The 26,808-nt window shown below is 40.2% G+C and overlaps 2 protein-coding genes and 1 non-coding gene across 3 annotated transcripts; 2 read left to right on the forward strand and 1 right to left on the reverse strand.

Moving 5' to 3' along the window:
• Positions 1-311: 311 nt before the first annotated feature.
• Positions 312-4,553, forward strand: c20h11orf65 (chromosome 20 C11orf65 homolog). The gene is made up of 9 exons (XM_034108944.2): positions 312-525; positions 1,084-1,174; positions 1,256-1,348; positions 1,425-1,478; positions 1,580-1,789; positions 2,815-2,945; positions 3,249-3,419; positions 3,551-3,606; positions 3,993-4,553. Exons 1-9 carry the CDS (start codon positions 521-523, stop codon positions 4,058-4,060), a joined length of 879 nt encoding a protein of 292 aa, XP_033964835.1. The 5' UTR covers positions 312-520; the 3' UTR covers positions 4,061-4,553.
• Positions 4,554-5,012: 459 nt separating this feature from the next.
• Positions 5,013-5,084, reverse strand: trnac-gca (transfer RNA cysteine (anticodon GCA)). Its single transcript has one exon. It is a non-coding gene; the product is annotated as a tRNA-Cys (tRNA).
• Positions 5,085-5,253: 169 nt separating this feature from the next.
• On the forward strand, positions 5,254-7,289 carry pomp (proteasome maturation protein). Its single transcript, XM_034108733.2, has 6 exons — positions 5,254-5,362; positions 5,670-5,767; positions 6,254-6,314; positions 6,499-6,600; positions 6,777-6,870; positions 6,963-7,289. Exons 1-6 carry the CDS (start codon positions 5,285-5,287, stop codon positions 7,028-7,030), a joined length of 501 nt encoding a protein of 166 aa, XP_033964624.1. The 5' UTR covers positions 5,254-5,284; the 3' UTR covers positions 7,031-7,289.
• The last annotated feature ends 19,519 nt before the right edge of the window (positions 7,290-26,808 follow it).

Here is a 26,808-nt window from a genome sequence, read left to right on the forward strand (position 1 = left end):
AGCACACATATCAGATGGGTTATCTCTGTGAGCAACACAAATGTATATTCGCATATCCAGCCGCTCATAAATACAGAGAGTTTCACACTGGTTTTTCTTCTTCTTTTGATTTAAATGTCGTGTGAAACTGCCACATTTTTGGATGTAACTGGATTTGTATTTGATTCATTGGGTTCAGCATGTTCATTGGTGACAAGTTGGTGACCCTATAACATTTAATCAACTGAAAATATGAAGCACCAGTCTTTATTTTGCCAGAACACTGCAAATATGGCATGGGATTCTGTCTTCAAAATAAAAGCATACATTTTGGTCGTTTCAGGCAGCATTTTTATTGATATCACAAAGTGACCTACGTTTTTGTCAACGAACCCTTTTGTTTTGAAAGTAGTTCCGGCAGCTTTAGCCACTTGTTGCTAGGTAGCCTAATGAAATGATCTCTCAACTCGCGTTAGCATTTAGCTTAAACTAGCTAGTTAGCTTTTTAACTTTAGACATTCATGTAAGTACAGAGGAAGTTATGAGGTAAGAATATGTGCTTTTTGTATATATTGAACGTGAATGCTAATTAACAACGTTTTATTCACGCTGTTAAATCTGGCATTATCAAATAATGTATCAAACACGATGTGTAGCCTGTGTTTTGTTTTGAAATGGTAGCTAGCATAGGATACTCTTTGACATGTTTAAATAATTCATGTATGTATCACCCAACACATATTTATTTATATATCAAATGTTCTGCTTTCAAAATCAGAAACAAAGTTAAAATAGGGCTACAACAGTTGTATAGGCAACATTTAATTACATTATATATCAATTTTTTGTATGTAAAATATTTTTCTGTGAAATAATGACAAACTAATTGTTAATACAGGTTGTAGAACAAGAGGTATACTATTTCCCTAAATTAAGCCAAAGTGTAAAGAAGCAGATAATGATTCGGACTGTGCTTGCATATAATACTTGAATAAAAACAAGGCACCTTACTAGAAATATTATTCATAGTTTCATTTTGTTGCACCTGACCTCTACCCATCTTCTCATCCTTTTCTCTCTTTACATTTCTCAATATGCCTCCAGCTCTCAGGACAAGGGTCCCCAGGAGCCCCGACAGGAGACCCTGCAGCAGGTAGCAGCCACAGTAATCCAGAAGGCCTGGAGAAGACATGTGGTGAGCGTTCACACTGTAGTACATGCAAACATAAAAGTCAACAGACATTAACTTAAACTGTTTCTCTTTTCCAAACTGTAGTGCATAGAGGTGTTCAAGTATGTCAAATGTCTTATCAATGAGTGCAACCAGCGCGATCCCAAGAAGATCCTAAAATCTGTCAATCCTCGAGAGGTAACAGAAATGATACTCCCTATAAAATGAAAAGAAGAAATACAATAAATAGTGAGATTTAATTTTCCTGTGGCAGGCAGAGTTGCTGGATGCTGCCGCTGGCGTGTTCATCAGATTTCGACTTGGAGGGGTAGGAGCAACATAATGAATTAGCGCTAATTCCCCTAACAGCTAAGTAAATGTGCTAATCAGACATACCTAATTACATTTTGCTAATCCTTTTTCCTCAAGATTACCTTTCCACCCAACATCTATTACAAGATCTACACCCATCGACCCATTACTGATATGTGTGCCAGCAGCCCGAAGGACTACACCCAGCCAGACCTGAAGAAGCCTGCAGCTCAACAGAATAAACAACGCCAGCCTCTTAAGCAGGAGGACCGATCAGGATGGTACCGGCGATTGGAGAACAACAGCTGGAGGCTCTTCTGTAGCAAGGTGAAGAGCGTGTCAGAGAAAGTTATCAGTTCTGCCTGTTATTTATCTGCAAAGAAAAGTATGCACTACAGATGCAGTGTTTCCCCTGTATACATTCAGCAGCACTGTAACGCTGCTACGGGGCGCCAGCCAGGTACCACAAAAAAATTAAAAAATAAATTTTAATTTTTTTTCTTTTTCTTCTTCTTTGTTTTATACATTAAAAATAATAACACGTGGCACTTGCGTCATCGCCACGGAGGAGCACACAGCCTCTGTGAGCGAGCGAGAGAGCTAGAGAGAGCACACCTTTATCTATTTAATATAGTAAAAAATAAAGTAAGAAATCATTCCAATGTGTACTATAGAAAAAAAAAGTTTAAAAGGGGAGTGATTAGTAAAATATGCATAAATAAAAAGAAAGAATACTAACTAGGTAACATAAGATACGAATAAACAAGTTTAAATGATTTGTTATTGGTTTTGATCATATTCTAAAGATTTTTGGATTATTGAAAAGAATACAGCTCCCTTTCATATGAGTGTTGAGAGCTGTATCCATAAATTCATTTTGTGCTCAAAGTGCACCAGATTGATGCATTTAACTTCAACATTTAAAAAAAAAAAAAATCTTCCACCTCACCTCCCCAAATAATTAAATTGCATACATTTTATTTTGATTGTTTGTTATGTGGATGTGTAGTATTTGTGTTACTGTATGTTCAATAAAGGTGATTTAGCAAAATACACCTGTAGAGAGAGCCTTTCTTGTGCTGGCAGACACATACTGTAGAAACATATTGGCTGGGTGCACTTCGCGAGCGCACACACTGAAAAATTCCACGCGCTCCGCGCTCACATTTTGCCTTAGCAGCGCTGCTACTGTATGACTCCATCCTAGGGGAAACACTGAGATGAGAGGTGATATTTTCACTTTGTGGCTAACAGTCATGAAAAAACTAAACAAACCTGGTCAGATTTGAGATCAACTGTTAACCACTAAAAGCTGTTGTCAGTGTTTTTATGTTTCCTTTCCTATCTGATAGGTGGCGTCCATGAGTGAGCCCGAAGAGATCGGCGCTAACAAGGAAATGGACTTTCACCACTCCAGGTTGCAGCGGCAACAGGATGTAGACATGTGGCGGAAGAAGAGGAAAATAGAATGGCTGAAGCACATGTGAGTTTTATGTATTTTTCGAAAGCAAGGCATTTGGTTTGTGCAACAGCCCCTCTGGCCTCAATTTGTCATGACAGGATAACTGTTAAGGCTAGCCTCGATTGTGTATTATTACCAAATTCCAGTCACAAAGCTGAACATCAGTTTTACTTAAAGACAGATTGCTATTGACTTTTGAAAACCCTTTCATTAACAAAAAACAAATGTTTTGATATATTTAAAGATGTGAGAGTCTAATAAAAAACATTAGGGAATACAACTCGAAGGTGTGATTACATGTATGTCCTTTTGACTTACATACAGGTATAACCAGGGTCGTCTGCAGACTCACCCGGTGCATCGACACATGGCGATACTGGTGGAGAATTCAGCACAGGAAGTGATGTCAACCATTAAGGAGAAGGGAAATGCTGAGATACTGGAGTGGGAGCTGGATGAGCTGCTGGCCTGGACCAACACTCTCAACTTTGAGGAGTAAGATCCTCTGCTCCACTGTCAAACAAACGTTTGTGACATTCTGATGCTCTCGGTTGGAAAGACTGCTTGTCATTTGAAATTATTTCATTATTTGTAAAATAATATATATATATATTCTTGCCTGCCAGTTACATGCAGGATTGGAAAGGTTTGGCCTGCAGTGACTCCTCTGAGCCAAGCAAAGGTAAATATGTTTTTTGTGTGTATCTGTAGTAGTCTGAAGTTTTGTCTAACAGAATTATTAAGCTGTCTTTGAACAATAAAAACAAATGTAGTAAGCAAGTTCAGGAATCCAGGAATTGCAAAGCCGAAGAGGTAAACTAAAGGGGGGAAAGGGGAATATAATCTTTGTCACATTGGAAATCATGTTATGGTATGCTGTACCGCCATCTGCTGTTAAAGTTAAGTAAGGACTACCAATGCTTAATTTATAGTGTAAATCTCACATACTGTAATAGAAAACCTATTGATGAACATGGCTTTGTTTCCTACAGTTTGCCATTGATCTGTTTTTCTTCCCTTCTTCTCCCTTTTATTTATTTTTCTCTTGCCCTCCTGTTCGTCTTACAGATTCATATTCATATCCACCCAGGTTAGATCAACACGAGCTTGCTGCTGTGGCTGCTGAAGACGGTTAGATTAAACAGAATAAAGTAATTTATGTTAAAACCATCACAGTGCTTATGTGATGATTTAACTATTCATATTTAAAAATGTTCTAAAATAATCTCTATATCAGGAGCAACACTACTGTATCTAAAACAAGGGACACAAACCAGTGTAATTATAATTTCCGAGAGACATATTATTCATGCAATCAAGTTATTATCGATGCAATAATCACTTTAGAAAAATATGATCAATGTGATGAGTTTATGTTGATTTGTGCTATTACAGCGGTTAAGTGATTATATTCAAATAATTATTAGTCATTAAAAGGGTTTTAATGAGATTAACTCCTGTTACCCGCAATCAACAATCTATTATTGAATCTCTGTGTCATTGAAAAGGATCAAACTGATATTAGCTCGAGACATATGGCTGCATCCACAGAATTCATTCATGTCTCTGATAATCACTGGACTCTAGGGTCTCATTTGGATGTTGCCTGTTGGCCAAATATATAACTTTGAGTAAAGGCATCAGCATGTGTCCCTGACTTTCCATGTATGTAAAATGAGTCTTCAAAAAAGAAAACATGGTGTACTGTTCAAATTCACAAAGATGGCTTCAATAATTGGCATGTAAGTCAAATGAGTTGCTAAGAGAGACACTATTATAATTTATCAAAAAGTATTTTCGAGTCATTTCGAGGAAAGGGTGATCCCTCCTTGTGGCGCCTGTAGACATTTTTATTGGATTTATTTTTGTTTTTTCTAATAACATTATGATATTTACTAGATGTCATCAAGTATCATCAAGTGACGAGCACTGGTCAATTACTCTGAGACCCAGCTATGAGTGTTAGGAGTGTATGAAGAGGAAATGTTTAAAATGAAAATCATGTGATGGAACGATTGCAATGATGTTAGTGTTTGTCTATCTTTCTCTTTCAATTGATTTGAAATATAAACTCAAATGCTGCAAAAGAGGGGGCATCCGGATTTGAACCGGGGACCTCTTGATCTGCAGTCAAATGCTCTACCACTGAGCTATACCCCCATACGTCTACAATGTCTCATGGAATGTTTATAAAGATATCCATGCAAGATGTTGACGTTTGTTGTAGTATTTAGGTATGGTCGACCTGTCAAACATTACACAAATATTAAAATAAAACCTACTACGCATACTGTGCGCGAATTTAACAGACAACGGGGCATTTTTACAAGTGAAAGGTACACAGCATCGTCTTGAACCGGATGTGTCGTAATGTAAACGGGACTCAACCGGATATTCAAGTGCATCCAACAGAAAGTGGAAGAAACGGAATCACAATGGTATGGCTATAGTGTTATTTCATGTAACATGACTTATTCTATCGTTAGCATATTTACTGTAATGTAATTGTTTTCTATATTTATGCGCATATTTATTCCACCTGCCCACATCTTTGTTTCTGTCTTTGAATCCTCTGAAGTCAATTTACGTTGTGAATTTGATTAGTCACTCGAGCTAATGCTAGTTAGCTCTTAGCTAACTACGAGGCTCCCTAACTTAGCTAAGGATGATGTTAGCTTTTGTTGTTTGTAACTTAGCTATTCTTATTAGATATTAGTTGTGAATGTGAATATTTTATTGTTACAGAATACACGAGGACTCCGCTCTCAGCTGAAAGACAGCGTACCTGTGGCAGGCTTGTGTCCACAGGGAGCTTATGGTGTGCAGGACTCTCTGCGTAGTGGGTGAGACATGGCCACAAATAATATTACTGGTGTGTAATCTAATGCTATATATATGAACCGTATTCTACATTGTTTGCACAAACAGTGCGACAGTTAAAAAATGCCGGTTTTAGTTGTATGTTTGCCACTTAATTGACATGTCCAAACACGATTGCCCTTTTCAATTTGTTTTGTTGTAAATATTATTGTCCATCCATCTTCTACCGCTTATCCGAATATTATAATTAACTCAATAATATTGTCCATTTATGAAATTGCTAGTCGCAACTATAACATAATCAATATTGGGTCGTTTGTACCTGTTATTATCTATTACATCCTGCCATCACACAGTTATGTGTCCGACAACTTTCCCATGTAAGAGGAGGTTGAACTAATTTGTTTCTTTTTTGGTCAAAGTTTATAATAGCAGCACCTCTTTAAACCACAGTACATTTACATGATAATGTATTCGACCTGGTCACGTTTCTTTTTGTTGCTACACAGATTTACCAGCGTAAAGAATGAGCTCCTTCCAAGTCACCCGCTGGAGCTGTCCGAGAAAAATGTGAGTAATCTTTAGAAAACTCGGCACAGTATATTTTCTTTCTGGTGTTTTAACTACAAAACCGTTTTGAGTTAGAATGTCTTGTTACAGGCAAATCAGTAGCAGTAAGAAAAAGTGTGAAATGTGTGAAAATGTCCTTGTTGTCCCAAAGTACTGAAGATGTTTGTCTTTCTGTGGTGTGCAGTTCATGCTGAACCAGGACAAGATGAACTTCTCTTCTCTCAGAAACATCCAGGGTCTGCATGCTCCACTTAAACTACAGATGGAGTACAGAGCCGCTAGACAGGTAACACACACACACACACACACACACACACACACACACACACACACACACACACACAGCATACTCCCAACTGTCAATTTTCTTTCTTTCGCCTGTCCCTGTACATTGCTTTTTCTTTTAAGTCTTCTTCCTTCATAACTCTTGTTGTCTGACTCCCCCCCCCCCCCCCCTTCCAGATCCAGCGTCTGCCGTTCTTACAGAGTTCAAACCTGGCTCTAGATACGCTGCGAGGAAATGATGAGTCCATTGGCTTTGAGGACATCCTCAACGGTGAGAACCTCAGCCCTTCATCTTTACACAGCAATTCACTCAACTTTCTGAATAATATATTTAACCTGTGTTTGCATTCTGTTCCCCTGCAGATCCAACCCAGAGTGAAATGATGGGCGAGCCACACATGATGGTGGAATACAAACTTGGACTGATGTAAAATATGATGGACACACATATTACACAGCTACATGCATAGATTTAGGTTTATTATTTGTCTGCATCCATTTGTTTATTGGCTTGAGGATTAAGTTGGTAATCTTTTGGGAAAGAAAAGGGGTTTGATGGGGGTGTGTGTGTTGGGTCACCCTGTCAATCACATAGATCTGGAGTTTTAAACAGTCATTCAGCCAAGCATTCAGTCCTGCTTTTGTATGATTCCAATCCGGTTGTTATTTCTAATAAACATCATAACTTTCCTCATGTGATGTGTCGGATTCATTTGATACATTCTTTATCTTGCGAGATAAGAATAATGTTTCATGTCTAAATATATCCATTACAAATTCTGAAAGTGTTCATCAGGTCACAGGATGTTGTGTTTATTCTGTCAACAGCTGCTATTCTTCAGTTTCAGGTAGTCTTTAAAGATAATCTGACATTATTTTATAGATGTCTGCTGTTTGATACCAATTATGCTACATTGCAACACTTAACACTACTTATATGTTACACTCTACTTTATAGATATTGTGATAAACTGTCATATGCCCTAATACCGTGCTACTGGCGATTGTGTAAACTGTTTTTTTTTTTTACTCTAATCTGAGTACATTTTAAAACCATGTAGTTTAACTTTTACCTGAGACAAATGCTGTACTGCTCAACATTGTTACTAGTGCTCTCTGTAAGGATGTGCTATACATATGTTATTAAAACTCGAAGCTGAAACAGTCAAAAGGCTAGTCAATGCCGGCGGTGAGGGAGGGGAGAGAAGGAACGTAGAGGTTCTATAACTCACTGTAGTAATCAATTGAAATCTCACTGCCGTCGGACCAACCGAGAAATTGGGAATGACGTTGTGAGTGTACTTAAACATCAGCCTGGATATGTGTCTCTCAGACACGGTGGAGAATTATTAAAACGACGGTCCACAAACGAATATAAATTATGAGTACATATCCATGCCAATACAACATACATATTTGAGTAGATAAGCTTGAAATGGTCAAATGTACAACAAATCCTGTCCCGCAGAGCATGCTGGGAAAAAACGTTACAACAGAGAATTTAGTTAAAAAAATGTTTTTCTGATAGGCAGCGATGATAAGTGTTCATAGGAACTTTTAAAAATAACTTTAGTCTGAACAATGGTGTACAACCAAAACAAATACGATAGTCCGGCTGCATTTGAAGATAAAACGGTAAGTATGACACTAACTAGGAGGCTGACTAACTATCAAAGATGATGAGTAAGTGTCGAGAGAGAAATCCGTCTATAAGTCACAAATCTCCTACACTCAATGAAATATAACTGTAAAACACGTATAGTACAAAAGCTAATAAGTTGTTGCTACTGCTGTTACTTTAAGCCATAACGACCTAAGACTTGTTTTGCTATTGAAAACACGATATAAACACATAGTTGCTTGAGAAACAACACTAAATGTCATTACTTTTAAAAATCAAAATGAAGAGAAAGATGGGATAAATACATCAAAAATATGATACAATAACATCGTTTGGTTTCATGTGCCGACTGCAGCCTATATGATATTCATACATTTAATATATTACTTTGATGGTTTTAATGGTGAACCAGTAACAGACCCGTTTCAGGCCAAACTGAAACACTGATGAATTGCATAAAAGGGAGCTTCAACCACCCCTTTGGATCTGACTTGCTTTGGGGAAATATATGTGAAACTTCCCTATTGATGAAAAATTAATAAAGCATACACTCGCGGAGTCAATCATTCCCAACATAAACAACTTGCACTTTAAAGCTACTTTGATCACGTTAGAAGACATCCTGGAGAAGACACACCATAACAAACACAGTGTAGTTTGAGCAAAGTGTAAGGGAGATAGGATTTCTTAGTTATTTATTGGATCTATTTAGTTTGGGTGTGTGATAAAATGATAATCAAAAGTAAGGAGCTTGACCTATTTAATGTTAGGAATGTTATTGATTTTAGTGGTGGCTGTAGATTCAGAACAGTTTTATAATAACAATTCAGCCTATTTCCTTTATTTTATAGGGTATGCTGTATTGTTTATGGTAACCTGTCAACATCCAAGTGCACATTTTCAGTGACATTTAAACGTTTTAACTTATCTAAGCTAACTATCAAGCAAGACATCTCATCTCATCATCAATGCGATCTACTTTACACCTGGCGCATGTATTCCTGCTGCGGAGCAAATGGCGTGCAGTTTGTTTCACGTTTAATATTAATACGCTTTGACAAACAAGCCGCCATGCGTCCGACATGTCGTCTGCTGCAGGCCTCGTTGACAGCAGTTCACTATTGCCGCTGGATGCTAGATAAACTAACGTTACATGCAAACAATTAACACATCATGGATGCTAGATATATAAGAAATGTATAAACGAACTTTTTTTTTCGTGACCCTGAAGTCAACGAGAATGAGGAGATATCCTAAAGGAAGCAGAGCGTACACCTGCACGTGAGTTAATAGTTAGCCAGCACTTGGGTGAGTTTTTGTTATACTGTTTTTCTCCGTTCTATGAACTCGTACTAACTTTTACCGACCCAAGTTTCCGCCACATACGTCAGGTATTATTATTATTATTATTATTATTATTATAAAACGATGAACAGTGTCTCGCTAGTAAGGCTTACTGGTTATCAAAGGAAAGTGTATGGTTATAATTGCTTTAGTGTACGAGCTTTGTGACCGTTTTTGATCTATATGCGGATTTCTCTCTTGACACTTAAAATACTCTTTGATAACTGTGAGCCTTACTTTCCGAGACAAAACAAATAATAACGGTCCATAAATACACTGTAATAGTCCTGCATTCAATGTATTATTTTAAGTGAAGATATAAGATTCGTATTATCTCCAAAACATTTACTTACTGTCTGTATGTAGCTTTCAATTCAATTGTTATGCTGGTTATTTACGTCCTCAATTTACATCTCCTCCTTGACCACAAGATGGCAGTATTAATCCACACTGAGCTTTTCACATTGTCCTGCAGTGTTTCTGTTAACCCACTTTCTGATCCAGTACATTAGATAAACAGGTCCTGTGCTGGTAAAGGCTCAGCTATGAACATTTAGTTTTAGTACCTAAGGGGACTCAGCAGACAGCCTGATGCCATTCTTCATACATGACTGGAAAGCAGCTTAGCCCAAGGCTGTTAAAGCCTCATGATGCTGTCTTTGACAACAAATAACACTCCCTGTGGCTCAGTCCGGGCCAGCTGGTAGCCATGATACATACTGTAATACACTAGATATGTTTTCCCCTGATCCACAGTGACTTTTCTGCTAACATTGCATGTGCTGTCACTGAGCAAATCCAGATTATACAGCATGTAAAAGCAATGCCTGAAATATCCAGCAAGCATTAAAAAGTGCATTGCTCCAGTGATCTCTTTTTAAAATGTCCATGGAGCTTGTACTATACACTAGTGTACTGAAGTCAGTAGAGTACACACAAACCTCACTTTTGACCTGAACAAGAGACTCTTTCATTATTTACTGTGTGGGGTGTAACACTAAAATCCATTATTCTTTACAATCGGTACACCTTCAAATTGATCTTGGCACAACATATTTATCTGTGACTGTATGAGTTAGTTTTTAATTAGACTGTGCACTGTAGTTGCTGCAGACTGGCTCTTTAGCTACACATAGCTCTGTGGTGACCATGTTGGTCCAGGCTGGAACTTTTGTACAAGTTGCATGAATTATGGTCTACAGGATAAATCATTTTAACACAAAGTTTACGCTTTTGTTTTTTTAGGTAAATGTCTTGACAACTGTTGGATGGATTGCCCTAAAACTTCCTTTAGGCACTTAGGATGAATTGCAATCACTTTTGTAAACACTTAACACTTTCATTTAACGCTATCTTTCGGGCAATATTTTCAAATTTGACCAAATATCTGCAAACTGTATGACATCCTTGTTGGCCTTAGATGCAGGTTGTATTGTTGAGTACTAATCGACAATTTTAAACTATACCAATACTTGCTCTTCCATTAGCATGTTAGCTTTGTCATTTTGAGCATGTTAGCAAACGGATGTAGCTCAAAGCACCGCCGTGCCCATAAAACAGAAGAAGAAGAAGAAGAATGGGAGGGATGAAACCCTCTTTAATGGTCACACATGCAGAGCACACACAGTGACATTTTGCCTCTGCATTTAACCCATCCTAGTACCAGGAGTCTAGTACTAGGAGAAGTGGGCAGCTATTGTACAGCGCCCGGGGAGCAATGGGAGTGAGGTTGGGATGGGGGTGTCCGGTGCCTTGCTCAAGGGCACCACGGCAGGGCAGGAGGTGAACTGGGACTTCTCCAAGTAGCAGTCCACACTCCATATTTAGGTCTGGTCAGGGACTTGAACCGGCGACCCTACGGCTCCCAGTCCAAGCCCCTACTGACTGAGCCACTAGCTCTGTACACTTTTGTTTATGTACAGTCAAAGGCAGATAAGACATCATTACGATTATGTCAGGGAGACGCATTTATGAAAAAAGGCAAATAAAGCTTGTTTTGGTGTTGGGAGGATATCTTCTCTTGTGAGATTTCCCAAACACTGCCTCTGTGATTTAGCTCTTGTTTCAGGGCACCGTTCACTGAGCTGCAGAGCTATTTTTAATCCCAGTTAGTAAACCAACACACTCTCTGCTTGACTTTATATTTCAGCTTTCAGACATCCCGTACCCAAAGCAAACTTTTCGACCCCATTTCCATCTTCAACTCACACATAACATGTGGTTTCCTCCCCCTCCAGACTCAGGTGCTGGCCCCTGAGTGAGAGCCCGTGGTAGCAGACAGCGGCAGGATGTCACGCATTAGGCGGGACAGCGACTTGTCTCGCTGAAGTGCTGCTTCTCCTCTAGCTGCGTGGTAATTGCTCCACAAATCACAATGACTGCCGGAGGAAGTGCAGAGACAACGAGCCTCACCGCCACTCACCATTCGGGAGCGGGTTGCCATGGTCACAGATGCACTTCAACTTCCTGGGAATGAGATTAGTCTTAATTAATGCTAATGATCAGCTTTTCCGCTGTACAGTGCACACTTCTTTTCTTAACAGTATATCAATACACCTCCCCTGATGCATAATACACTTCTATTTACACCTGTGGCTGATAATCACACATTGGCTTCCTCTTTAACTACAAAGAGAAGAAGTTTTGGGATGCAAAAAGAATCAAATGTTTTTCCGCTATCTAGTTTCAGACTTGAACCCACGCTCTGCAGTCTTTAAATAGCTGTTGATTGGAGCTGTTGCACCAGAATATGTGCGTTCCCTCTGTGGGAGGCGGATGCTATTCTGCGCGCTGGCTCGCTCAGCCTCTCTATTGACGGCCTGCGCCTCAGCAGCACACACTGACAGGAAAACTGCAGGCTTCTTATCTCCCCTTTTAGGCAAGTTGATGATATCAAAATAGCTTGAGTTGAATACTTTGAAACTCTTAAATCTAATTGTCAATAGGCAGAAAAACATAGGTGGCAATGCAAATTCCTCGTAACAAGAAGGCGCCTGGGATGTGTGCAATCAAAATAGACAACTTCCTGTCCTCCTTTCATGGGGATTTGACTGATGGTGCGTAGCCTAACATCAATTTGTCGTGGGTGTTAAAATCTCCCCTTCTTTCTCTTCATGTCTCCCTCTTAGTGGGTGGGGGACGTCTCTACATCAATCGCAGTGCAGTAACACAATTTAAACCTGACTCCCTCTCCTCCCACGCCATCATCAAATGTCAGACGCCCTCGCAGTCCTCGCTGCTTCCGCCACATCTCACAGATGGATAAAATGTCATGCTATTTGTCTCTCACCTGCCCCTTCCTTTCTTTCTTCACAAATGTCAGTTCAAGTCAGACAGCTCCAATCTAGAGGAGAACAAACTGACTGGCATTAGGCCTATCACCATGCTGCCTGGCCAAGTGGCTACACATTAGGTCCATATTGAGTCACGCTGACCTTTTGTCTGTTTTTAACAAATGCTAAATGCCATAATTGACCTGCTATCACATCAAAGCAGCTAACTGATGCTACATAGCTAAAGCAAAGGTGCTGATTCATGTGGAAGCTAAAGCTAGCTGGTGAGATGGCTTTATAGCTCAACTAAAACTAAACTTAATCATTTATCTTTTTAGTTGTAAGTAAAACAAAATGTTACAAATTAAATCTGTTTTCTTTTTAGCTAACATTATGCTGATTTGGTTAGGTACTCGACTTAACTAAATGGGGAAGTAGCAGTAAAGAACAGCTTGAGTCCTGCTAATGAAGCTAGTTTGAGAGGCAGTAAGCTAAGTGGCATTTCAGCTTTTGTCTGTAGTTACAGTGATGTGATTGGGTGAGTTTAAGCTACATTTGAATTGCCATATCTGTCAATTCAATTAACTCGTTTTTAATAAAGTAGTAGACATAGGAAAACATAGACAACTGTTTAAATATAGCTATGTTTCTTGAGCCTATAAGGTCAGACTCAAACACTGCAGCTCATCTCAAATTGTTTTCACAAAGGGTTTGACAGTTTCTCTGTCACTTAACATGGCATGCAAACCATTTCCAGTAGCTCTTGTTTATTCATTATGACAGATATTACTCTGCTTCACTTGCTTAGAAAAGAAGACACGTGAATATGAGCCACATGCAAAAGTCCTGCAAAACATTTATTAGGGAACTCAGTAGTGTCGTGACTCGTGACTGTGCTTTATAAATGCACGCAACCTGACTATAAGCCTTCTATAAAACACAGCTAAGAGATGTAAAGCCCAACATGAGTCTCTGTGACACTGGAGGATGTTTCTGTTCGCTTTGAGTGTTGTCTTTGTAATGAGATGGGAAAGAGAACTGCTTTGCCTAATGTTATGTGCTGATCCATCTTTATCAAGCACCACATCGAGAGCCACGCCGGCATCCTCCTCGACTGAACCACTGCCAATAAAAACCAATCGGAGCGGAGAGACCCCCTCCGGCAACCTGGGGATGTGGGAGGCAAAGAGAGGGCGGGGGGCAGGAATAAAAAGTCTTTAAGTCACACTACACAATGTCTCTCAAGGACACAAGGAGGATTCCTCCGAGGCACAGCACTACTTTGGAGAAACTTCTCACATTTTTCTCTTTACTTCCCACCTCACATCGATGCAGCTCAGCAAATCAGACTGCACCGCGATAAGTCATCATGGAGGGGAGAGACAAAGGGCCTTTGCATACTTCAACACCAGTCTTTGATATATTGTGTTTTGTTGGGAGTGTGTTAAATTTAAAGAAGTTTAAAGGTTCTCTCGGGAGACTTTCTAGATTCTCATGCCTACAACGTCTTAGAATTCAAGGCAACTTTATTCTGATCGGTATGGATTTTCAAAGGCAGATAGTCTTTGAACTTGCCATACCAAAGCCTTTTTAGTTTTTTGACCACATAAAAGACTGCATTTATTTATTAGACCATATAGTTTGAAGATTTACAAAGTAGGAAAACCCAGTTTCCATTTAAATAATGCAATGCTTGTAGAGATTACTGCATTTCTTTATACTGCAGGAAACTCATGAGTCACTGAAGCTACACATATGTGTATCATGTCTGACTGAATGGATTGGATTTAGTTTAGACTCTGAGAAGTTTCCCAGAGGTTTACCTTGAACATTGAAGTGTGTTTATGAAAATGTTAGCTCGCAGCAGTAGATGTGTGTCCCCGCCCCCCGGCCTGGACTCCCCTCTGCTTTTATCACAGTCAGACGACACGGCTCAACCTTTTATTTTCCTTATTCGATTAATCTAATATGGCAAGGCAACAAAGCACTGCTCTGGAAAGCTGCCAACACACCTTTTTAGAGTAAAAGTAAGATCCTGTCTCACAGATTAAAAGGGCACTGCCAGTTTATTTCTATTCATGTTTTTCTTATGTCCATCCCACCTTTTCCTCAGACGTATTTTATTCATGTTTCTAAAATTCCTCATAGTCACTCTTACATATGGTGAAAATGGCCCATGTCCACTGTAAGTAATCCCAGTGTATTGATTATCTGACTTGAACTCTCCCTGTTGCTAGTGTCTCAGCCCTGCCTGTGTTTAAGACCGAGTATTACCCAATATACTAATCAGTATTTATTACATGCTGTGAACTCAAGTGATGATTCATCACCATATGATCAGCAGAAAACTGCAGTGTGCTCATAACATGAGTCACCTTTAACTACAATGATTCCTGCTCACAAACCATTCACCATTTATATTAATGGGATTATCCAAGCCCCTCGGAGGGACAAAAATATGCAAATAAAAATCAGGAGGACATAGAATTATTGCCATTACCATTTCTAATGTAAGTGTGTGGAGGCATGGCTGCATAATAATGCTGTTAATGTCTTGTGACCATTGTGGCCAGTTTTAGTTTAGTTTTAGACATGTTCAAAGTCAACACGTAAACATCCAAGTCCCCATTACAACATGATTTTACTCGAGGCTTCAACATATTGGATTTGGCACTTGATATCCAATAGTTTTTTCTTTTCAGTTTAAATATAAACCACTTCAAAGCTGTGCAAAATATAATTTGCTAACCTTTTCCGTTGAAAGTCTACATTAAATGGATATTAGAGAGGTTATAAAAGCAGCTGTTTTCGTTTAGTCTCCAAATAAGTTGTATGAACTGGAGAAAGATCTGATTGGTCGTTACCAAACGCCCATCCATCCAGGCAGAATTGTTGTTCAAACGTCTTGGTTGACAGGCTTCTAGCCGTTCTAGTCCCTCGGCTCTGTAGGAAATGAATGAACTTCCTGTGAATTTTGATTGTTTTTCTCACAGTGCAAATGCACAGCTGGTGTATAATGATTTATCACTCTGGATTAGAATCGATGCTGCTTCTGCATCCTTGCTCCATGCTTCAGATTTGTTGTGTTTCTTTGTTCTGCATAGTAATCTCTTCCCTTTTTTCTCCTCCCAGGTATGGTTTCTATGTTTGTCTCCCTTTGGATGTCCGTGGGTGGTGAGTTGTTTATTCTTATCGCATTCTTTCTCTGAAGTCCCCTTCCAAAAAATCACAATCTCTGCTGGGCCTGTAAAGTCAATGTTACTCCGGCCCACTCGGAGTAGCCCAAGTGGGTCAATTCCTTTAGTTTTGAAAGAGCCAAAACAGTGCTGTTGTGTATGTTCATTGACAGATTATCATGTTAACAGTAGTGGTTAGCTGATTGCACGTCAACAGGGGCGTTTTCATTAGCGCCACTCATCCCTGCGTGCGACACCTTTCCCAACCTGCCACATTGGACACTCACAGCATCTATTAGGGGAACATTTCTGATGACGTGACATGTGAAAATAAACTCCAGCATGCAGGCTTACAGGAGGTGTGTGTCGGGGAAGGGAGGAAAAATAGACCCCATACTGTACTGTCGAGTGAATCACGTCAGCTGTCGCCTTGACCTTTATGTAAATGCGTAATTAACTCATCAAAGACGTCAATAACAACGTTTTGAGTTTGGATTGAATCTGGTTGTTCTGCTGGAGGAATAGTTTGTATTTAAAAATGGGATGAGGAATGAGCCAGCACACAGGAAATGGCAGCGTGTTCCTGTTTCTGCAGAGGCGAAAGGTTCAACTACAGGGCTGATTTCATTATTGCAATTCCTTGAGCACAAGTCTTTCACCCTCTGCACAGCCAGGCCGCCTTATCACGGAGGAGTATTGAATTAGTAGATTTGAAACCATAGTTACTGCAGGAGCTGATAATCCTGCTGTGATTAATTTATGATATCATTTATAATGACAACTGTGGTTGCTGAAGACAAAGTATTTGCCGTGTTATTGACAGAAGCAGTGGGAGAGGTTGGTGTATGGGAAGATGTATTTATAATAGTAGTGGTGATAGCGGTGATAGCATCAGTTGTGGTTTCTTTATGAACATTTAGTGGCAGATTGACCTCTTCTGTGGGGCCTGGACTAAGCAATTCATTTGTATCATTACACACACATGCAGTTTTTCTGATGCTCAACATGTAAGTGCACTAATAACTGAAATTAGGAGGTAAATAAAGAACTACATTTCAACTCAGCCCCCTCTACACATGTGTGCCTCAATGTTATGCCAGTAGAGCTACTTGTTTTTTGGTTTATAAGCTTTAGTTATTCACACTATCTCTAAACTCATTTGCTATGAATCAAATGAATACCATCTCATTGTTGAACCTAAAGTACCCTTTGGCTCAAGAGTAAAAGTACTTAATGTCACAAGATGTTTGGCTAGAGGAACTAGAAATGTTTTATCATCAATTCAAATGTTGATAATTGCATCTCTTGCAGCCATTGTAATTATGACGGTAGCAAAGGATGAAGGTCCGTTGACAACTTCATTATTCCGGGGGGGTTGAAAAAGTAAAAAACACTGAATAACCAGGGAGCTGAACTGCTGAACCAGTTTGGCTGCCATCACATTGATTCCTTTGTTAAAGTATTAGTTTCTTTAGTCGTTAGCATCAGTTACTTCTCAAGGTGCTTCTCACACTCTGAGAGGGTAATGTTATTTCACAGTAAACTTTTTGTGAAAACTACTTTTTCTACTCAGTGTCACACATTGATGCCTTCTTCCTGCCGTGGTCACCTCTGTCCTGGGATGGCCCGCAGCTCTGTCCCCCGCCGAGCTCCAGTGCCCGGTCAAATCAACCATTTGTTTCCATTTAACCTTTCACATGAATGTGACACACTGGGGCTGGTATTGATGCTGACAGGCCATTTGTGTTTGCAGGATGCATTTCGACTGGTGTGTATGTGTGGTGACTATTCCTCTGTGTAGTCCTCCACCCCTCTCCCCCTAAAGCAATGAGTTCCCCGGCCCATCAGTCTCCGGCCAGAGAGACACTGCAATGCTGCATCTCGTTTTTCTCTCTACTCGCTATCCATGCTCGGCTTGCGGACAACGTGACGGTGTGTGTGATCACGTTTGAGGCAATTGTTTGTCTGGACAGAAGAGCTTTCGGAAAGTTTCATATTTTCCTCCTGACACCTGAAATGGCATACAGCTTTGTTTATTTATATGCTATTATTTCGTGCCAATACTCCTGGCATGGGGGAAAGCAGGCTTTTGGAAAAGAGACAAAACAGAATTAAACACCATGGAAGGCCTATAAAAAAAATTCACAAACAGGATTTCTTTGAAATAAAAGTCCTGTGACTGAAATATCAATTTGTGTATTTGGATTTCCTTGTTAGTGTTTTTCTCCAGTGTCCCCTCTTTAATCTGCGGTGTTTGCTGCTTGGTACACCACAGTGTCTGCAGATGCTAACTGTGCTCAGCCCGCTCTCGCCTTGGCACAGGCGCTGCTGGCAGATTGACGGCAAACTAAATAAAACCTGTTGCTTTTTTCTCCCTCGCTGCCTTTGAAATGCCTTTCTTCTGCCTTTATAAGGCTACAGCTCGCTTAAGCAACTTTATGAAATGGCACATTGAAAAGGCATCAAAATAGGCAAGGCTCTGCTTCCATCTGTGGTCCAGAAGTGAATCGGCAGGAAGTTGGATGACACTTTAACTAATGTCAAACACAGCTTGGAAAGAAACCACACGAGCAGAAGACGGCTGGTCAGGGGTGGAACTGTAGCTGTAAGAAAGAGACAGGATTATAACTGCTCTGTGGGTGTGCATATGTATGCGAGCATAGCTGTGTGTTTCACCATGTGGGCACTCGAACAGGCATAATGAAAGTTTGGAGAGATGTGCGTATGACAAGCTGACAGCTAGCACATTATGCAAATCTGACAGGAATTCAATTACAAGACACAGACTCGTCTCCATGTTGTCAGTCGGTCCTCCGTGCTGCAGAAGCAAAGCCTTATTTTGCTTTCCTTTTACCATATTTCAGTTTTTATCTGTAGAAGGCGATGAGAAAAAGCTGCAGGTTAGCCACTTTGAACAGATTATAATGTGTTTACATTAGTATGACACATTTACTGTAGACTGCTCTGGTTAAGCCTCCCCAGGCTGATCAACATTTTGTGTGAGTGGTGCATGTGGCGAAGGGTTAAGAGGGGAAAAGATAAGCAAAACCCCTTCGATCTGTGTTGTGGGTTTTACATTTTAGATTTTTAGTTTGTACCCGCTAACTGATGCTGAAACTCCTTGTTTTGTTTGCCACCATGCTCCTTGTGGATGTGGTGCGTGACCTCATTGTCAACAGATGTCTCAGAGATGCTTTGTGTTAGAAAAAGAAAAGAAACATGTTTATCCTAATGCTAATCTTTAAATCCTGGGTCAGATGGAGAGTTTTCTCACACCACAGAGAAACCTTCTGTTCACCATCATATCCCTCTTTGTTAGTAGGCTAAGCGTGGGGTGTTGTTGGGCTTTGTGCATCAGAGGCTGGGGTGAACTCAGGTCAGACTCTTGCTTTAGTTTTTCCAGAAGACACAGATTGCTGAGACGCTGACATCGGCACCGCAGGCTGTTCAGGGATCAGCTTTCACCCCCCAAAGTGTTACTCTTAATCCGCCCCCCCCACTAGTCCTGATGAGATTTAAGTCCTTCACTCTTCAAAATACCGTCAACAGCAGCAATGAATTGGGAGAATTGGAAAAAAAGAAAAAGGTCTCTGTATAAATAGATTTTAAATCAAACAGGGTCTGATTTAAGTCCTTTGGGACCTTTTGAACTTAGATATCAGGGCATTATCCCTGAAAAAGGGCACAATGTCATATTCTTTATTCCCCTTGTTTAGAGTTCATTTGTGGTCGCAGCAGTCTGCTAAAGCTCTGCCTTGCTGTTGTCTGAGGGAGGCTTTTTCAGGACATTTTTCAAAGCTTAGATACAGCAGACTGACTGTTCCTCCATCCATTTCAACTACTTTTTATCAGCATATGCACAAGCCTGTCTGTTGGTGTGTTATAAAAAGGTTCGATGAAAAAACTAGGAATTAAATAAGATGGCTAGAGTCACCAAAAATGTATCCTTAGGTGCTTTTATTAACACCAACGTGCTGAAAAAACACAAAGTAACAAGGATTGTACAGGAAGAAATCAAAACCCTGCTATATACATACAGGTCGAGGACATATAACTGGTACCTCTCTGCTCTACAGCCACAGTCACACTCTCTCAAAACACTTGTGGCCAGGGTTTTATACATGTTAAGCCCCTCCCCATAGGATAATCCACTATTTATACCCCTAACCAATGTCATTCTAATCTACAAACACATTCACAATGCAAGACAAATTACCCAAACACACCAAATCAAAATAGGTCAACATATTATTTCTTTGACCACAGAAGCCCCAAACAATAACATTTTTATACTTGCAAGAAAAGTGCCACCCGCGCCCATGCACTACATGGTATGCTCCAATTGCGCACAGGTGTTCCCACTGATTGAGCCTCTACTTAAGGCTGCTTCTTTCTGTGGCTCTGTTTGGCCTTCACAGCCTTGAAGGAGAGGGTAACCACTTGCAAAAAGACTTCCAATAAATTAGGTTTGAACAAACAATGACTTGGGTTTTATTTTATCAAATGTGTGTTACCCTCAGTGTGCCTTTTACCATGCCCCTATGCCAACTGTGATGAAGGCTTCTTCTTCACATGGTGCTTCAGAGGAAGCCCTTTCTAAAGACAATTTTGTTCGAAATCATTCTCACTTTGTTGTTGGCTGGTGATTGTTAACTAATGGGTTTTGCAGTTTAGCACAACAAGCTGTTTTAGTTGGATGTTGATGGAACATGCAAAAGATATATCTTGCGGACTAAAAAAGCATTTCATATACAGAAATACGCATGTGTGTGCTAAAGGGGCCCTATTTTGTTTATTTGTGCTTTCCTGTAGTGTATTATATAGGTTATTGTATATGTTAATGGTCTCCAGAGGGTGTGTCTCTCCCACAGACTCCCCCCTCTCGCCTGAAACGACTCCATTATTAACTTCAGTAACATGTTGACATCAATATGTTATATTGCGCTTCTATTGGCTAGTGGTCCAACACATTGTACGTGATAAGAGGTGGGACATCTCTAATCTGTTGACCAATCACAACAGAACCGGCCAGCTAACCAATCAGAGCAGCCTGGGCTCTGGTTTCAGACAGAGGGTGAAAAGAGTATTTTTAAGTCTTATTTTGTGTGGATCTAATCAAAAAAGAAATGCCCTTGTCATTACAGTAAGTTGTGTCTTGAACATCATTGGATCTCTTGGCTAGTATTACATGATTTCTGATTGGTAATCTATTTCCAGTAATACACACGGTTGCCGAGATGTGACCATTAGTGGATGTGTCTTCAGGGAAGGCGAAAGAGTGCGTGGACACCGTGTCAACAGCTGATGGTAAAAGGAATAAAGGTGAATTTAATTATAACAGCACTTCAGGGTAGCATCTGCCCATATCAATACTCCACATTCCTCCAAGTCTAATGAGAGGTTTCATTTACAGAGAATCATTTGATTAAATTCACCTCACTCCGGCAGAACTCATGTGAGCAGAGAGAGGGCAAGAGGAGCTTTATTTTGATATGACTGGCCAAAGCTCTAAATGAATTCAGAATTCAACTGCGAGCTATTATTTTCCTTGAATATGTAAATGATATTAAGAATTCATAAATGCTTGAATTGGATAACAAGCACATGCTCTTAGAGTAAAATGAGGTTAGAATTTACTCTTGAGCTGCAAACTGACCTACTATCCAACTCTAGGCGTACAGTATGATGTATTATTTAAAATGTACTGTATATTTACACTATAACAATATTGTGTTTAACATGGAGAGTCTGTACACCATTTAAAGAGCCTGTGACAGCATCCCAACAACTGTTGTGCAATGAAATATTGGGCTACTAGTAATCTCGAACTGTCAGTTTAAAAAAGAAAAAGCGATACCGTTCCGTTAAATATCAATAATTTCGAACATCGCGGGGAAATTCCTTCGACTCATTTTGAAGTTTTGGGGGAAGCCGGAAGTGACGTCAATGCGGGAACGCTTCACTGTGCGGCGAGAGAGCCAAACACGGACAAAGTGTGTTGTCATGCGTAGAAATGGTGAATTACTGAGTTTAGGCACGTTAATAACGTTTTAATGAAGTTGACTACAGTATATTCATATTTGTCAGTGCTTTCATGTCAATTCGGCGAACATAAACATAAATTATCGTGGTGAAGATGATGATTACATTAGGATTACAAATCGGTAGTGAGAGCTACTGAATTTCCTCCCGTCGGATGTGATATAAAAACAAATCGATTATTTTTGTGGTTGTAAACTCAAGTGGATGAAACTACATTTATTAGTGCTTTCATGTCAATTCGGCGAACATATGATACATTAAATGATCGTGAGGATGATGATTAAAAATCGTTTGTTTGAGCTGGTCTGCATTTCCTGATGAGAAAACAAACCGATGCTTTTTGTAGTTGTAGTACACCAACATGGATTAAACGTGTGTTTTTTTTTTACCACAATGTTGGGGAAATTAATGGATAAAATGCACGGATTATTATTATTCCCACTCCGATCGGGACACTAGGTCCACCGTTTCCCCGCAGCGAGGCTCCCCCCGTTGACAGTCCGAAGTGGGCCGGTCGGATAAGTCACTAGCACATCCCCCATAGGCGGCGCGTGAGGCTCAGGTTTGGGAAGGCTAAATAACTTTTTTTTACCTGACGCTGCCCGCCTCCGGCGTCTATAGAAAAGAGATCAACTCAGTGTGCGGAGTTTAAATCTCTCAAGTCATATTACAGGATAAAGGAAATACAGTTTAAACTGCCGTATGCAGAGAAGACGCCGACGTGTCGCACTTATCATTCATATTACATCATCAATCAGATCATCGATCATATAATATAATATATCATATATTTCCTTATCTAAGTCAGCTGAGCCATATCTGGCCGTGCAACACTCACAGTGTCACAGACTGTATGCAGAAGTATTATTTTAAGCAACACATTATGTTGACGAAACACTCGAGTCAAATGTAATTTAAAGTCAGGTCCACTCGTGTCTTAGACGTGAACGCGCTCTCAGCTGGAGAGAGAAACCCTGGCTTGATTTACCGAGTTGATAACCAGCGTCGTAGGACCGCTTAGCGAGATCTCGTTTGTTAGTTTGTTGTTGTTAGTTTGTTGTTGTTAGTTTGTTTGTTACTCAAACATATCCAGGGTCTGTTGAACTGGCTTCATAGTACAGGGCACAGGTGGCTAGCAGCGCTAAGGTCAAAGTCACAGACATTATACATTATATTTGTATTTTACCAGGATGCAGTGACACAAATATTTACATATTTACATTTACTATCTACAGCACCCGCCGCCCCTGACATCCCCACTCCCCCCGTTGACAATTCACTAGCGGTACCGAAGTGGGCCGGTCGAGAGTCCCGGGATGATTTTTAGTCCCAGTCCACCACTGGCTACATGACCTATGATCGCCCATATTGACGCACCTCATTCCTAAACTTCTAACAGATGCAACATAAACCGATCCTTCAGCCTCATATGAACTCTCAGACACGTTCAAAATTAAACTGTCATCGTTGTCTGAGCTTGCTGCTGTGTGCGCCGTCGTGCGTTTACATGCAGAAGCTGGGATCCTGAACGGTGCAGCTGGAGCGCTGTGCCCGCAATGACGTCACACATCATTTGGCGGGACTTGAAGAATCCCCGAGAAGATCCAGAAAATGGTCAACATTGAAGGGCAGATTAATGGTTATCAAAGTACAAATATCCAAAATCAGTTCAGTAACGGTTTTCAAGGGGACAATATGTACTCAAATTGATGGGTTTGGATGATGGGGGAAACTCGTGTCACAGGCTCTTTAAAGTCAAATGCAACAAATATATAAAATAAATAAACAATATTAATATTATTAAAACAGATCTTAACATAATTCTTACTCGTTTATATGTGTTTGCATGTTAACAAAATGTTTGAATGTTACTTTATTTTAAAAGTTATTTGGGCTTGCCATTTAGTTATACGCCTCAGTGGGAAATTCACTCTGAATTTGAATGGGAATTTCTTACTGACACTTAGGCTTTCTATGATCTATTTCACATTGAACTCATCAGGGCTCCATGCAACTCATGCTCGCTGTCAATCACTCCGGCGTGAAGATATTTTAGAAAAAACAAATCAGTCGGACTCACGTCGTCAATCGCTTCACATTTCTCTGTCCGGCTGCTGTGAGTCGATAACAACTGAACCATAAACACATCAAACAAATACAAGATTTCCTTCTCCAACACTTTGCCCTCCTTTTCATCGTTTTAAATGTGCGGAGCCCAGTCAGGCATAAACAGATCCTGAGGAGAAACAAAGACTATAAAAACCGAAGAGATGTGCTGCCGCAGATAAATATAACAGACAGACCACGGGGAAGCAAAGCAGCTTTGAGTGCCCTGCGGGATTCCTTTAACATAAAAAGAGAGGGAGAAAGGGTTTTCCCGTATGAAGTGGTGTTGTTCTGAGCTGTCGTACGTCCACATACAGTGGGGCAACACAGTATTTAGTCAGCCACCAATTGTGCAAGTTCTCCCACTTAAAAAGATGAGAGGCCTGTAATTTTCATCCTAGGTATACTTCAACTATGAGAGACAACATGAGAAAAAAAATCCAGAAAATCACATCATCTGATTTTTAAAGAATTTATTTGCAAATTATGGTGGAAAATAAGTATTTGGTCAATAACAAAAGTTCATTACTTTGTTATATACCCTTTGTTGGCAATGCCAGAGGTCAAACGTTTTCTGTAAGTCTTCACAAGGTTTTCACACACTGTTGCTGGTATTTTGGCCCATTCCTCCATGCAGATCTCCTCTAGAGCAGTGATGTTTTGGGGCTGTCGCTGGGCAACACAGACTTTCAACTCCTCCAAAGATTTTCTATGGGGTTGAGATCTGGAGACTGGCTAGGCCACTCCAGGACCTTGAAATGCTTCTTACGAAGCCACTCCTTCGTTGCCCGGGCGGTGTGTTTGGGATCATTGTCATGCTGAAAGACCCAGCCACGTCTCATCTTCAATGCCCTTGCTGATGGAAGGAGGTTGTCACTGAAAATCTCACGATACATGGCCCCATTCATTCTTTCCTTTACACGGATCAGTCGTCCTGGTCCCTTTGCAGAAAAACAGCCCCAAAGCATTAGGGCTGTGCATCTTCACTGGTCTCACGATTCGATTCGATTACGATTATCCTGTCTTCGATTCGGTTCGATATCCCGGTGCATCACGATTCATACCAATGAGTTGCATCCTCAATTTTCAATATTACTGTATGGATACTTTTTCATCAATGAATACAATCAGTCAGATAAATATGAACTTTTTTTATTCTATAGAAAGTACATTACAAATCGATCAAACCACTTCTTTGTCTTCTGCTCTATAACATGGCACATCCTAAAAGTGCCAAACATCATTATGAGTGTGCCAACAGGTATCATTGAACTACCATGTGTGTCATATCAACATGTTTATTAAATTGAAATGAAATAAATAGTGTAGGCCTGGCCTACCTATCTATAGTGTAAAAAAAGGTAAATCCTCAAAAACAAAACATTCTGCAGTGCTGTAATCTACAACAATGTGTTCAAATAGCAGCACTGGGCACAGGGCACTTCCTGAATGTGCCAAACAACAAAAACATGACTCACTGCTCAGCATTTGGGAATATGTAGGTTCTTCTGCAAGAACACTAGTTGATCCACATGTTCTGGTTTGAGAGTGCTTCTTTTTGCAGTGACCACATCTCCTGCAGTGGAGAAAACTCGCTCTGCAGACACACTTGTGCCTGGGGTACACAAGTATCGCTTTGACACCTGTGAGAGGAGGGGAAATGTGATCTCATGGACACGCCACCAGTTCAAAGGGTCCTCAGTCAGAGGGAGAGATGATGCTTTACAGTATCTCTCTATTTCCTCCTCAGCAATGGCATAGGGGGTCTTGGGTTCTGCTGTACCTTCAGTGTCAGTGAAAGACCGTCCCAGCAAACTCACGAGCAGTGATGATGATGAGGCCTTTCTTTTGGGAGCAGGAGAGCCGTCAATCACTTCTGTCCTCCTGAGTGTCCTCTCATTCTATGTTTGAACAAAAGAATAGAAAATAGCATTAAAATAGCAGTTAGCACTTTCTCAGTCAATGCAAAAGCTCACATCTATTCTATTCTTCAGTCTTATAGACTGCTCAACCACCACACATAATGCAATAACTGTAACCATTCTCACACTTTTAAATGCACTTTATATACTATTTTTTATATCAATATTTTTAACTATTTATTCCCCGTATGATTGTATGTTGTATGTTGCCGTGTTTTTTAGCGTTATGTATTTGTCTGTATTTTTTGCACACCGGCACAGAGTTGCACTCTGAATCTCGTTATACTCTGTGTATAATGACAATAAAAGGCTTTAACTTAACTTTAACTTAACTTTAACTATAGAACGTTTTCACTCATTGTAGCTACTATTATTAATATTGTAAAGTTTGTTTTTATTTTATAAGTTTACATGAAACGTGGTGAAAATACCTCCAAGGATGCAGCCTCCTCAGTCACTCCTCTGTAGATCTCCAATCTCTCCTCCACTGTTAGAAAAGGCAGTCCCTTAAAACGGGGATCCAGGGCAGAGGCTGTATGAAGGATCTTATTTTCTGCCTCACCGTTGTACCCAGGGCCGGATTAGTACCTGCAGGGGCCCCTGAGCGCTCATGGGCCCCCCCCCCCCCCCCAACCCAACAAGTAACACCACGCCTACCCAATCCTACCAACATGACCAATATTTAGAATTTTCAGTCAATCTGGCATGTCAAATCACACACCTATT

This window comes from Pseudochaenichthys georgianus, chromosome 20 (assembly GCF_902827115.2).
Source record: "Pseudochaenichthys georgianus chromosome 20, fPseGeo1.2, whole genome shotgun sequence".
Lineage (NCBI taxonomy): Eukaryota > Metazoa > Chordata > Actinopteri > Perciformes > Channichthyidae > Pseudochaenichthys > Pseudochaenichthys georgianus.